This window comes from Girardinichthys multiradiatus, chromosome 15 (genome assembly GCF_021462225.1).
Source record: "Girardinichthys multiradiatus isolate DD_20200921_A chromosome 15, DD_fGirMul_XY1, whole genome shotgun sequence".
NCBI lineage: Eukaryota > Metazoa > Chordata > Actinopteri > Cyprinodontiformes > Goodeidae > Girardinichthys > Girardinichthys multiradiatus.
Window position 1 is genome coordinate 22,824,368 of NC_061808.1, and position 14,800 is coordinate 22,839,167.

At 38.9% G+C, this 14,800-nt stretch overlaps 1 protein-coding gene across 2 annotated transcripts; it reads left to right on the top strand.

The window, feature by feature from the left end:
• Nucleotides 1-1,919: 1,919 nt before the first annotated feature.
• Nucleotides 1,920-9,231, top strand: fkbp6 (FKBP prolyl isomerase 6). Of its 2 annotated transcripts, XM_047388944.1 has the most exons (9): nucleotides 1,922-2,148; nucleotides 2,952-3,069; nucleotides 3,159-3,248; nucleotides 3,329-3,531; nucleotides 5,915-6,034; nucleotides 6,119-6,316; nucleotides 6,461-6,570; nucleotides 6,687-6,784; nucleotides 9,006-9,231. In XM_047388944.1, the coding sequence occupies exons 1-8, from the start codon at nucleotides 2,092-2,094 to the stop codon at nucleotides 6,766-6,768; spliced, it is 978 nt and encodes a 325-aa protein (XP_047244900.1). In that variant the 5' UTR covers nucleotides 1,922-2,091; the 3' UTR covers nucleotides 6,769-6,784; nucleotides 9,006-9,231. The 2 variants fall into 2 exon arrangements, with proteins under 2 accessions (XP_047244901.1, XP_047244900.1); XM_047388945.1 differs by lacking the exon at nucleotides 6,687-6,784 and having other exon boundaries at nucleotides 1,920-2,148.
• Nucleotides 9,232-14,800: the final 5,569 nt, after the last annotated feature.

The window sequence follows — 14,800 nt, forward strand, 5'->3', positions numbered from 1 at the left end:
GACATTGAAACTTTTGTACAAACAAGAGGTCTCACTTTAACACAAACTGGGTGCATCGTGGTTAAAAAATACTTGTTCTTCATTTAGTGAAGTAGCCAGAAGTGGGTAGAATAGACAGAAGCTGTACCCAAGTAAGAATAGTTTTACTTCAAAATACTATTACTCAATTCACAGTAAAAAGCATGGTGCAGTAAAACAACTCATTGAAATACATATTCTCAAAGTTTTTCTCAAGTAAATGTAACTGGGTAACTGTAACTAGTTACTACCCACCTCTGGTGAGCACAAGCATCCGATTGGTCAACGGCCCTCTGAACAAGTTTTCTATTGTGTCTATACATGTGCAGCCATTTAAGAGTTGATGCCACCTGGTTGTTGCTGAGAAATGGAAGACTGTTTGCATGCTTCCTGAGGGAATGCACTGTATTATATCCTGGTGCAGGAGATTAGATGTTTTAGTGCATTTTGGTTGGTTAGGGGACAGCAGAAGGAGGTGCTTGCTTTGGGGGCCATTTATGCATGAATGGCCCCACTGGTTGCCAACGTTGTGTCACTGGCATTTTTTTTTTCAAAACATGCGTTTCTTTCTTTATGTACCTTTTCTATGTTTTTAATGTGAGATTATGCTACTTCAATAAACTAATTATTTTAAAGCTTTTAATACACATGCACAAAATAGTGAAGGAGCTGCATATGTAATGCAGCCCAACATAGCCTATTTTCACTAAGCTACATTTACATAATTCTGTAAACTATTAAGATATAATTATTTTCTGGGCTACAAAGCTAAATGTACTTCTATTTCTACAGTCCCAAGGTCTGATTTTTATTGGAATGAAATAAAATTTCAGTCAAACATGAACATTCTTTGATGAGGTTTCAGTAAAAATGTCTAGCTCAGTGTTTCACAATAATAATTCACATCACTTAAGTCATCATGATGTAATTATTCTTTGAATTTATAACATTTCCAATTTCTATCAAATCTTTCTTGCACAAATAAATTGTGCGTCTTTGTGACATTTGACAGATGGCAAGATGACACGATGGCTGAGTAGTCAAGTATTTGGAGTTAAACTAGTAGTTAAGGTCCCTGTGCGGTTCGGAAACCTAATAGGAAAAAAAAAAGTGTGGAAAAATCTTGGTGTTTACAAACTTTACTGATTATTCTCTATCCCATTATCAAAAAGTTCTTTCAATCGTTCTGTTATCCATCCATCCATCTAGCCATCTTTATTTATAGAGCATTTTTCATGCAGCCAAGTGCAGCAAAAAGGTGCAATACAGACATAAAACCACAAGAGGCACACACATAAAAATGATTAAACTAAGGAAACAGTCAGTCAGTCATTTTCTACCGCTTATTCCATCGTGGGTCACGGGGAAGCTGGTGCCTATCTCCAGCAGTCTGTGGGCGAGAGGCAGGGCACTAAGGAAACAGACAGAAAACAAATAACCATTAAATTGGTGATAAGGCAGTAGAATATGATGATGAGAGAGAATATATATGTATATATGAAATTTGTAAAAACACTAAAGTCAGAGTAACTTAAAACCATAAGCATCAATCATTCCTCATCCACCCACTGATGCATCCTCTCGTTTTTGCCTCTTTCCATCTTTACTTCTGTCCAGTCTTATTTTTCACAGGATCATATCTAAAGCCTGACCACTGTGGACCGTTGCAATAAATTCTTTGAACGTCTGTATGCAGGAAACATGTCATAAAATGAATAATTTAACTAATCTGTCTGGGAAAATATTACATTTTGACATAAAGTGTGCAGTAATCCTGAGTCGTGCTTGTGTGCACAGTGAGCGCCTGTTTTATAATAGAGAATTAAAACAAGAAAATGACCCAAAAAAAAAAAAAAAAACGTCTAAACGTCCTGCATCTTGTTTTAATGTGATTGGTCAGAACGGTGATCCGGAAGTTGTTGAACCAGCCCACTTTGTTCCAGGGGTCAGCCGAACCAATTAGCTAAAACCGGAACGTGGAAAAACATATTATTCATCTTTATATTTTGAGTAATATTTTTGATATCGTCCGGATAACTGTGGAGGCAGCTGCGGGAAGTTATTACCAACTAAATGTCAGGAAACGGGTTAATATCGGGCATCGGAGGGCAGCTAACGACGAGCACACTGGTAGGTCCACATGTTGGCTTAATTAGCTTTCCCACATGATCAAATGTGGCCGAATATTGCAAGAATGTTCCCTACTACTACACTAAAATTTATTTATTTGCCTTTATGTTAGCGATACTTCGCTAAGCTACATTGTCTGTGAACGACACTTGTTTGCAGATACGTTTAAATTCAACTGTACACGTCTAAGATTAGTTGAATCACTGCAAATATGGCGCTAAAGCTAACATTGATGCTAATCGGCAACTTTAGACTTTCAGAATAAATTCCGCCACAATAAGCCCCTCTTTAAATGAGGCCAAGGAACACTGCGTAATCATTTGGCTGTGAGCCATTCTAGTGGTCCTGGCGCTAATGGACCCTATACCTTCTGCCTGAAGGTAACAGGTGAAACGGGTCATAAGCAGGATGTTGTTCACTCCTCTCAAGCAGCGGGTGGTATGGGTAGTTCTGATCTCCGGGAGAGAAGTCCTGATGATCTTCTTTGCTGATTTAGTGCCTTATTGCCGCTAGAAAACCACACTAGTCACAGTCACACCTAGGATTTTGAATTTTGTAATCCACTCTACAACTTCAAAGACAGTGGAGAGTGGATATTTTTCTTTTTTTTGCGAATTATTTCCTTTGTTTTTTTTTATGTTGAGGACCAGGCTATGATTGTCGCACCATGATGCCACTATTGTACCTCGGTTCTGTATGCTGTTTCATTGTTGCTGCCAATGAGCCCCAGCAACGTGGTATCATCAGCATATTTGACACTGAAATTTGATGGTGAAGAAGCTGTCCTTCTGTCTTTCTTTTAGAGACCTTTTGAGCTGCTCCGTCGGCAGATGTGTGACATCTTGGGAGATGGAGGGATCATGAAGGAGGTGGTCAAGCCTGGAGATGGCCCACCTGTCCCTCAAAATGCCTCAGTAATAAGTATCTAGAACCCAAAAAGCTGAAGCCTTTTTAATGGGATTCATTCATTACTTGTCAGGTGGTGTTTAGCATATTGTATCCTCTTCCAGTGTATTACTCGGGTTTCTTGGAGTATTCTAATCAACCTTTTGAAAGCACTGCTCACCTCAAGTACCCGCCAATGATGAAGTTGGGAAGGGGTAGGAATTTTTTATAATTTGAAAAGTAAGTCTCGTTCTTTGCTTGATTAGAAGATAATTTTTCTGTAATTAATTTACAGATGTGACACTGGCTGGACTGGAGCTGGGGTTGTTGACCATGAAGAAAGGAGAGTTCTCTCGGTTCCTGCTCAACCCTCAGTATGCATACGGAGAAATGGGTTGTCCTCCTTTCATTCCGGCCGCTGCCACAGTTCTGTATGAGGTTCACATCCTGGACTACCTCGACTCTGAACAAGCGGATGCGTTTATTGCAAAGAGTTCGGTGGGATTTCATTAAAGCATTCTCTGCAGAAGGCATTGTTTTCCCCACTTAAATTCAGGGTTTCTATACAGCCTGGAAAAGTGTGGAGTGTGATTACTGAACATAGCAGCTTTGGATAATTATGGGAACAGAAAAACAATATAAAAATGTTTCCAGGCTTTATTCCTTCCCAATTGTCTAAAAGTTATATCCATCACTCAATTTAATAATCTGTTCTTTTTGCCATCTATCTATCTATCTATCTATCTACAGGTCCTTCTCAAAATATTAGCATATTGTGATAAAGTTCATTATTTTCCATAATGTAATGATGAAAATTTAACATTCATATATTTTAGATTCATTGCACACTAACTGACATATTTCAGGTCTTTTATTGTCTTAATACGGATGATTGTGGCATACAGCTCATGAAAACCCAAAATTCATATCTCACAAAATTAGCATATTTCATCCGACCAATAAAAGAAAAGTGTTTTTAATACAAAAAACGTCAACCTTCAAATAATCATGTACAGTTATGCACTCAATACTTGGTCGGGAATCCTTTTGCAGAAATGACTGCTTCAATGCGGCGTGGCATGGAGGCAATCAGCCTGTGGCACTGCTGAGGTCTTATGGAGGCCCAGGATGCTTCGATAGCGGCCTTTAGCTCATCCAGAGTGTTGGGTCTTGAGTCTCTCAACGTTCTCTTCACAATATCCCACAGATTCTCTATGGGGTTCAGGTCAGGAGAGTTGGCAGGCCAATTGAGCACAGTGATACCATGGTCAGTAAATCATTTACCAGTGGTTTTGGCACTGTGAGCAGGTGCCAGGTCGTGCTGAAAAATGAAATCTTCATCTCCATAAAGCTTTTCAGCAGATGGAAGCATGAAGTGCTCCAAAATCTCCTGATAGCTAGCTGCATTGACCCTGTCCTTGATAAAACACAGTGGACCACCACCAGCAGCTGACACGGCACCCCAGACCATCACTGACTGTGGGTACTTGACACTGGACTTCTGGCATTTTGGCATTTCCTTCTCCCCAGTCTTCCTCCAGACTCTGGCACCTTGATTTCCGAATGACATGAAGAATTTGCTTTCATCCGAAAAAAGTACTTTGGACCACTGAGCAACAGTCCAGTGCTGCTTCTCTGTAGCCCAGGTCAGGCGCTTCTGCCGCTGTTTCTGGTTCAAAAGTGGCTTGACCTGGGGAATGCTGCACCTGTAGCCCATTTCCTGCACACGCCTGTGCACGGTGGCTCTGGATGTTTCTACTCTAGACTCAGTCCACTGCTTCCGCAGGTCCCCCAAGGTCTGGAATCGGCTCTTCTCCACAATCTTCCTCAGGGTCCGGTCACCTCTTCTCGTTGTGCAGCGTTTTCTGCCACACTTTTTCCTTCCCACAGACTTCCCACTGAGGTGCCTTGATACAGCACTCTGGGAACAGCCTATTCGTTCAGAAATTTCTTTCTGTGTCTTACCCTCTTGCTTGAGGGTGTCAATAGTGGCCTTCTGGACAGCAGTCAGGTCAGCAGTCTTACCCATGATTGGGGTTTTAAGTGATGAACCAGGCTGGGAGTTTTAAAGGCCTCAGGAATCTTTTGCAGGTGTTTAGAGTTAACTCGTTGATTCAGATGATTAGGTTCATAGCTCGTTTAGAGACCCTTTTAATGATATGCTAATTTTGTGAGATAGGAATTTTGGGTTTTCATGAGCTGTATGCCAAAATCATCCGTATTAAGACAATAAAAGACCTGAAATATTTCAGTTAGTGTGCAATGAATCTAAAATATATGAATGTTAAATTTTCATCATGACATTATGGAAAATAATGAACTTTATCACAATATGCTAATATTTTGAGAAGGACCTGTATCTATCTATCTATCTATCTATCTATCTATCTATCTATCTATCTATCTATCTATCTATCTATCTATCTATCTATCTATCTATCTATCTATCTATCTATCTATCTATCTATCTATCTATCTATCTATCTATCTATCTATCTATCTATCTATCTATCTATCTATCTATCTATCTATCTATCTATCTATCTATCTATCTATCTATCTATCCGTGTGTGTGGCCTTCATTCTCCTGTCCATCTTTCAATCTGTCAGTCCATGCGTCCATCCTCCTTCCTGGTTTCCACTCTTATTTTTCTTGTTTACATATTTAAAACCCGTGAGCTTCTTATGTAATAGTGGACTTTCGTATTTATCCTAAAACTGTTCCTAAAAAGAACTGGGAATTTTGGCAGGGACCTTGAAAAATGCTTTTCTGTGTGGTTGGAGAAAACCAAGGAATGGTGCTGTTTTATTTTTTATTTTTTTAACTTAGAGAACAAATATACATAATATAATATGAACATGTTTTTGCTTTTTTCATCAGGAGGAGCAGAACAGTGTTCCTCTGTCCACACTTCTCGAAGTCATTAACACACTGCGCAACTTTGGCAACCGCTGCTTCAATCAAAGCCGATATGACCACGCCAAGGATCGCTATAAGCAGGTACTGTAAAGTCTCCTGATTCTCAGTCAACATCTCATAATGAGGTGCCATGCCCAGTTTAAATGTGCTCTGCTTTGTCAACAGGCAGTAACTCTTCTGAAAAATAGGGAAACACAACGTGAGCTCCACAAGGAGAAGATTGATGGGGCTCTGCTTCCGCTCTATCTCAACCTTTCTCTCACCGAGCTCCGTCTGGAGAGCCCCCAAAAAGCCCTCAAATATGGCAAGAAAGCCTTGGAGATGGACGCTACAAACACAAAGGCTCTTTTCCGCTGTGGACAGGTCAGACTTGGGCTTTGAAATGGAAGCTTGGAGATAAAACTCCTTACAGTCTCTGTAGTGTGGGAGAGAAATGTGCTGTTTAGAAAGACCATTTACAGAGAGGCAGGATTTTTATCAACTGATTTTCTTCTTTTTTTTTCGTAGGCTTACCTTGAGCTGAGCGAGTATGAGAGCGCTCAGGGTTGCCTCATAACTGCTCAGTCAAAGAAGCCGTTTGACAGTGACATTAACAACCTCCTGAAGAAAGCAGTGTTGTAAGCAGTTATCATTTGTTTAGAGATCTAATTTGTTCCTGTAGCTTTCATCTAAAAGTTTAAAAGTCAAACCTATAATTTCTAATTAGGTGTCTTATGATGTTTTTTTGTTTCAGGGCCTGTAAAGACAGCTTGGATAAAGAAAAAGAGATGTGCTCAAAGATGTTTAGGGAGATGAGGAGCTCAGTACAGCTGTAAGAAACATCTGGCTGTGGTGAGGAATCCTATTCATTGGCTGTTTGTCTCTTTTCTCTGCCCTGAAAGGTGGAAACTACAATGATGTTAATAGACAGCCTTTCAAAAACGATCATAACCCATGATTGTTTTTACCGTTTGTCAGACTAAATATGTGGAGAGGGTATAAAGGGTTAGGTTTTAAAACGATATCGCAAGCTTTGAACATCTCACAGAGTACTGTTCAATCCAATTTTTGGATAATGAAAATCTCTGCCACAACTCAACTACAAACCTGCAAAGACATGGCCGTTGACGTAAACTGATGTGCCGTGCATTAAAAAAAGAGAAGCAGCCCAGAGGCCTTCGCAGAGATCCGCAGCGCAGGTGGAAAATTTGTCTTTATAAAAAGATGGGAAGAAGACGAACGCCATTGTTAAAAGAAACTCATAAGAAGTCCCATTTACAGTCACGTAGGGAACACAGCAAACAAGTAGAAGATGCTCAAGTCAAAATTTTACTTATCCTTCATGCAAAATGGTGTATGTGGCTGAAAACTTGGCACTGATGTAGTAGAGATGGGCACATCCGAAAGTCCACTGGATTCAGTGCTGGATCAAAGATCTCCAATGTCAACATCACAAAAATACAGCTGCACACCAAATACAGCTCCCATACTGATACTCTGTTAACCTTTGATCCTGCAAACACCGGCAAACAATGCTGTGCAAAAGCAGAGTGAAAGAATCTTAATGTATATCGTGCCAGTCTTTCTATTAAAACAAAAAACAGATTATGAATGCATATTCACTCATTTCTATCTCAATAGGAAAGGCTGTAAAGCAGCATTAGCATATTAAAGACTGACCGAGGAGTTAACACGTCTGTCTAACTATCCTAGACATCCTGTACATGAGACGTCTAAATGTTGGTGAGATCAGACCTCCTTCCTGTGGTGCCATCGCATCTTCTCAGCTCTGTTTGATTTGGGAATTATATCCATTCTCAGGACCTTCATTTACCTAAAACCTCAAAAGGGGTTTTAGTAAGAAATTGGATATTAGACCTTTTTTTTTCTTTCTTTTTTTTTAATATCCAGGTGGTCATCTACAGTCTTACCCTGTGGTAGTTTTGTTTTTATGGTTAGTTTTTGCTGATCTTTTGCTTATTTTATTTTGCTTTTATTTTTCTATCTGATATTGTGGTTTCTTTGTGAAAGACAAAAGAGCCTTTAAATGTAGTATTCTGGATGTTTTTTCCTAACATTATTGTTTAATATGGTTCTGAATATTATATAAAACTCTTCTTGTAAGTCTTGCAAAAGATTTGACTGGAGCTAAGGTTCAGTAGAAGCTACAATAGAACGCTTTTGACAAAGCATATTCATGTTGGAATGGCCTAGTCAAAGTCCAGACCTCAATCCAGTTCACAGATGTTCTCCATCCAGTCAAACTGAGCTTAAATCATTTTTCAAAAATAACATTGGGATTAAAGGTGAAGCTGGTAGGGACACCCCTTAAAGGACTTGCAGATGTAGTAGCACTAAAAGGTGGTTCTGCAGTATATTGACTCAGGTGGTGAATACAAATGAAAACAAAAAAATAGAAAACGTCACAATCATGCGCTACTTTGAGTCTGTCTATCACATAAAATCCAAATGAAGTATATTGACGTTTTAGGTTGTAATGTAACAAAAGGTGAGAAGTGTGAAAACATTTTCCAACCACTGAATAGGTTTCACTATGGCTAGTTTTTGTGTTAAAGTCTTGTTAAGCGACTTTGAAAATGCAAATATTCAACTGAATACCTGATCTTCTGGTGGGTTCACATTTAGGTAGCTTACTGAACATCTGCTGTTGGCAAATAAATGCCTAAAGGGGACTTTGGAAACTCTAGTCATACTTTACTGAGAACTCTTAAAACTTTTAGTTTTTATCAAAGTCATTCACTTTTATTTTTAATCAGGCATCACAATGCAACAGGTGAGAAAAATCTATTGGAACAATTTCCAGTGTCCAGCTAGTACAAAAGGGTTGTTTATAGGACTAGATTTAAAGGTGAGCATTTACAACATATTACTTTGTCCTTGTTATTCCAATTGAGTCACAAAAATTTTTTCCCTGCTAATTTCATTTAGGAAGCACTATTTCCCCCGTATGAAACCTAATTGGACAAATTAACCAGGCACTTTTGACAAAAAGACGTGTATCATGTGAGCATTTTAAGGAGACTGTCTTGAGATACCTTTTTTCCTTTTGCAGGTTTCAAGATTCAGCAGGTCGCTTCTTGTTTATTTCCCCATCTTCCAGCTGTGATCATTTTTGCTCATGTTATAAAGTGAATAACATGTTCATTCATTTCTCATCATTTGTCAAGGTTGTAGCTTTTTGGCTGCTGTTTTCTGTTGTGAATTCTCATGTGTTCCCAAGGTAAACGTTTGCTCGGTCTGGAATCGGTCTTGATTTAAATAAACAAAATTGCACTTTTCATGACTTGGAATTTTTGATATTTTCTATTACTTTTACTCCAGTTTTTGAAATGTTGAGTAAAGTATGGAATTTGAGTTTCTGAAATGAAAACTAAGGCAAGAATTGGAGGTGCCAAACGTTATTCCTTGTGTGTATTATTTAAAGGATAAAATCAGGATGTTTTCATTTATACTTGGATGAGAACATTTATTCTTGATTTGCTGCATCAGAATGTTATTTCCAACTTATCGTTTCTGTTTTTGAGTTGCTGATAAAACCAAGAGATGAATGCATTACAAAAAAAAAGTCTGAGGTCCAGGTTGAAGAAATGAGATCACACTGTGATTTAAAGATTTTTTGTCTATTGTAAGATTATCTTTTAAACAGCTCAGAGTTTTTACAAAGTATTTGAGAGTTGGTCCAGATGGTCCAAAGTAAGTCCAAAAAAATATCCCTTTACCGCTCTGACAAATGTCATGTTTCATAATTTGTTGAATCTAAACATGTTTTCAGGTGTCTGGAATTATATAAACACTGCGGGAAAAATCCAAGACTGAATTCGAATCTGGAACGTTTGGACCTTTTTTTAAATGTAAAATTTATGGGACCCTGGAGTAGCAGTAAGTGTTAGGTTTATGAATTCTGCTATAAGAAATGTGCTCTATTTAATGGAGTCATAATGCACAGTACCTTTTATAGATTTTGCCTGGAATCATCCAGAGTGCATCTATTCAGTGTCCCTTCATACCTGTTGGAGTTTTTCATTTGGCCTTTGATTGCCTGCATATTACTACAAAGCACTAGAAAATGATTAGTTGCAACAAAATTGCTTTGTCTACCGAAAAATATAAGGAGCATACCTGAGTTACACTACATGCAGAAACCTACATAATCTGTTGGGCTTCAGTTTAATCATGAGCAGAGGGAACATGGACTTTTTGTTGTGAACGATCTCACTTTGATTTAGATGAATCCTGTCTTTTTGACAGCAGCCATCAATCTCCCTCTTTATGCAACAGTCCAGGCCTGATGTCTCCTTATTTACTATATTCAGTAAAGCACATTGTAACCTTTGCAGCGAGGGTCATAACGTGTTTTTAAAAAGGAATGCAGAGAAGCGCAAAGGATAGGGGCAGATGTATTCAGATGGGAGTTAAAGGGCCAACTGGAAATACTGGAACGAAAGAGTTTGGAAGGACAAAGGGTCAGAGACTGGGAGGAGCAGGAACATATCTGATTGACCTCACTGGTAAATCCACTTGGCGCAGTGTTTGTGTGAGTGTTTCACCACCATTTACCAGCACATGGCCTGTAGGCCACACTCTGAAACAGACAGACAGAATGGTCTCCAGAATCACTGAGTACCTCCATCTTAGGCTAGCAAGTCTAAGCAAGTTGCATGTTTGTGTTTTAAATCTTCTGTGCAAATCGGAGTGTGGACATGCAACTCTGGCTGAATGAATAATAATGTGTCCCAAGACTCTGACCCATGTGGTGTCTCTTATACAGTTTTCATTTGTGCTTTGGGGGTCTTTTACCTTCAATAATTCAACTTATTCTTTAACTCTTGGCTTTTCCAAACAGCTTGGAAACGAGCAGTACTGTACACAACTTGTTTCCACGTCTCCATGTGTCCTTGTTATTTTTACTGTCTTCTGTCTTGTAGACATTGAAAAATGATAAAGTTCAGGGTAGATGGTTAAGGAAAACAGATATTTTTATTTTTTTGCTCCTGTTGTTGATTGTTACTTGACCTCCCATTATGTTTCATATTTTTGTAGTTTGAGATAAGCCGTCATAGAACAAGGTTTTCCTTAACTGCAATGTTTTTGACTGCTCAACGTCCAAACATAAAAATCCTCTTTGCTTAATAAAAAGAATTAAAGCTGGTAAAGAAGTCCAGTTTAGGAAATTCTGGTTCCATGCTGGATCTAAATGCCCTGCAGTTAAACCCGGCTCCTTTACTTGTCTAAATGAACAACTAATTCTAGCAGAAGATGTTAAAGATAAATGTTTACACTTATATAGTTTCTTTTATCTTCATCTGCAGTTTTAAAGCTTTGTATATCTCCCTCATTCCATTGCATAATTACCTTCCCTTATACAACAACCTCAACACTTCCTGGCACCCCTGGTAAAAATGTAAAGATTAAAAGCCTTCAAATAAATCTCTCATTACAGCATGTGGTTCTTAGACTGAAAAATCCAACGTTCAGCTTTTAAAAAGCTTTCACATCCAGAATTAGTATTTTGTTTTTGTTTTACAAAATTACCAGTGCCACTCTCTTTAAACAATTTGTTTAAAATGCATGTGGCAGAATTATTTTGTAAATGAACACTTTAGTTTTTTTTAGCTCATCGGCGTGTTACTTCCTTTCATTTTGTAATTACTAATGCTAGTTGTCTTAATAACAATCATTGGATGCCATCCTGTTGTCTTGGAGGCATGCCAGAAAAAATACGTTTTCTGTGATCATCTCATATGGTGAGGAGAACAAGTATTTGATACACTGCCAATTTTGCAGGTTTTCCCACTTGCAAAGCAAGTAGAAGACTTTAATTTTTATCATTAAATGACATAAGTATTTGATGATCTAACAGCCAGTAAGAATCTCTCACAGGCCTGTTCTTGTTTAAGAAGCCCACCTGTTCTCCACTCATTACCTGTATTTACTGCACTTGTTTGAACTCGTGGGTCATCAATGATCATGAGGAAGGTGAAGGATCAGCCCAGAGTTACACGGCAGGACCTAGTCAATGACCTGAAGAGATCCGGCACCACAGTCTCAAAGAAGACCAGTAGTAACACACAATGCTATCAGGAGATCTTAGCTAGCAACCTCCTTTTCTCAGTAAGGACACTGAAGATGGGTCTTCCAGCATAACAACGACCCGAAGCACACAGCCGGGGCAACTTAGGAGTGGCTCCGTAAGAAGTATCTCAAGGTCCTGGAGTGGCCCAGCCAGTCTCTAGACCTGAACCCAATCGAACTGAACATACTTATTGCCCAGCGACAGCCCTGAAACCTGAAAGATCTGGAGAAGATCTGTATGGAGGAGTGGTCCAAAATCCCTGCTGCAGCATGTGCAAACCTCGTCAAGAACTACAGGAAACGTCTGATATCTGCAATTGCAAACAAAGGTTTTTGTAGCAAATATTAAGTTTTGTTTTTCTAATGTATCAAATACTTATGTCATGCAATAAAAAGCAAATTGATTATTTAAAAATCACAGTCATTTTCTGGTTTTATATTTTGGTTTGTAATTTTTTTGTTTTAGATTCCGTCACTCAGTTGAAGAGTAGCTATGATAAAAATTAAAGACTTCTACATGCTTTGCAAGTGGGAAAACCTGTAAAATTGGCAGTATATCAAATCCTGTTCTCCCCACTGTACATGTGGAATTTGTGGAAAACAATGTATAGTTACGTGAAAAAGCAGTTCATGCCTACTGGTGGAGGAACTATGCAGCCCTTGGAATCTTGTTAAATTGCATGGTAACATGAACTATGTAAAGCACCAGGAGATTTTAAATAAAAATATTGTGGTCTTTGCTACAAAACTAGAAATTAGTGATTATTGAGTCTCTCAGCAGGATATGTTCCAAAATGTATGGCAAAAACAAGACATGAATTGTTAAGCAGACACAAAACCTTCTTATAGAAAACTAGAGGGGTGTTCTGAAGAGAAGAGGGCATAACTGAGGACACTTTATGCTCCAACCTTGTTATAGGGGAAGTGCAGGTGCTGAAGTATTAGCAAAAGGGTTGTACAAAGTATTAACAGCAGGAGTGCCAACAATGGTAGTGTATTATATAGGTAATATGGCTCCCTGCGCAGGGTACCGTTCCATAGAGGGCAGCAGAAAAACAAGAGATAAAGAGCAACTTTTCTGTAGCTTGTTGGTTGTTACAGTATAAGCTTCCAATTCAATGATAATGTAAAAGGGCTATTTGACTCTTTCTTTTAGGAAATCTGAATTACATTTGATATTCTCTAGTCCATAATATAAAATAGACTTGTAAGACATAAGATTGATCTACATTGTAGAGAGATTCTTTAAATCACAGAGATTTATGAAACCTTTATTCTGCTTGTAAATTCTAATTTTTTGAGTGTTTGATGTTCATGTTTAATGTATGAGACTAGGGTCACCTTAGATTAAGGAGAGCATCAAAACCAGACTATATAGACTAAATCCTGGTCTGAATTATTCTAGACGGATCAGAGATTCTTTAAAACATCATTTTGATTTATGAAACCTTTAATTTGTATATAAAATTAATAAATAGTATCAGATAGAGAAGTAAGGGCTCACTTGGATGTCATTCATGCAAGAATGAGATATCAGGGATTATGTTAAAAGCAATTATCCAATGTGGAATTTTTCTCAATAGCAAATGTACTCAAATCAAATTTAAGAGTATTTAAACATCTTTTCCAGTGATGCAAATAAGTGTGGTGGGAACTACAGGTCCTTCTCAAAATATTAGCATATTGTGATAAAGTTCATTATTTTCCATAATGTCATGATGAAAATGTAACATTCATATATTTTAGATTCATTGCATACTAACTGAAATATTTCAGGTCTTTTATTGTCTTAATACGGATGATTTTGGCATACAGCTCATGAAAACCCAAAATTCCTATCTCACAAAATTAGCATATCATTAAAAGGGTCTCTAAACAAGCTATGAACCTAATCATCTGAATCAACGAGTTAACTCTAAACACCTGCAAAAGATTCCTGAGGCCTTTAAAACTCCCAGCCTGGTTCATCACTCAAAACCCCAATCATGGGTAAGACTGCCGACCTGACTGCTGTCCAGAAGGCCACTATTGACACCCTCAAGCAAGAGGGTAAGACACAGAAAGAAATTTCTGAACGAATAGGCTGTTCCCAGAGTGCTGTATCAAGGCACCTCAGTGGGAAGTCTGTGGGAAGGAAAAAGTGTGGCAGAAAACGCTGCACAACGAGAAGAGGTGACCGGACCCTGAGGAAGATTGTGGAGAAGGTCCGATTCCAGGCCTTGGGGGACCTGCGGAAGCAGTGGACTGAGTCTGGAGTAGAAACATCCAGAGCCACCGTGCACAGGCGTGTGCAGGAAATGGGCTACAGGTGCCGCATTCCCCAGATCAAGCCACTTTTGAACCAGAAACAGCGGCAGAAGCGCCTGACCTGGGCTACAGAGAAGCAGCACTGGACTGTTGCTCAGTGGTCCAAAGTACTTTTTTCGGATGAAAGCAAATTCTGCATGTCATTTGGAAATCAAGGTGCCAGAGTCTGGAGGAAGACTGGGGAGAAGGAAATGCCAAAATGCCAGAAGTCCAGTGTCAAGTACCCACAGTCAATGATGGTCTGGGGTGCCGTGTCAGCTGCTGGTGTTGGTCCACTGTGTTTTATCAAGGGCAGGGTCAATGCAGCTAGCTATCAGGAGATTTTGGAGCACTTCATGCTTCCATCTGCTGAAAAGCTTTATGGAGATGAAGATTTCATTTTTCAGCACGACCTGGCACCTGCTCACAGTGCCAAAACCACTGGTAATGGTTTACTGACCATGGTATCACTGTGCTCAATTGGCCTGC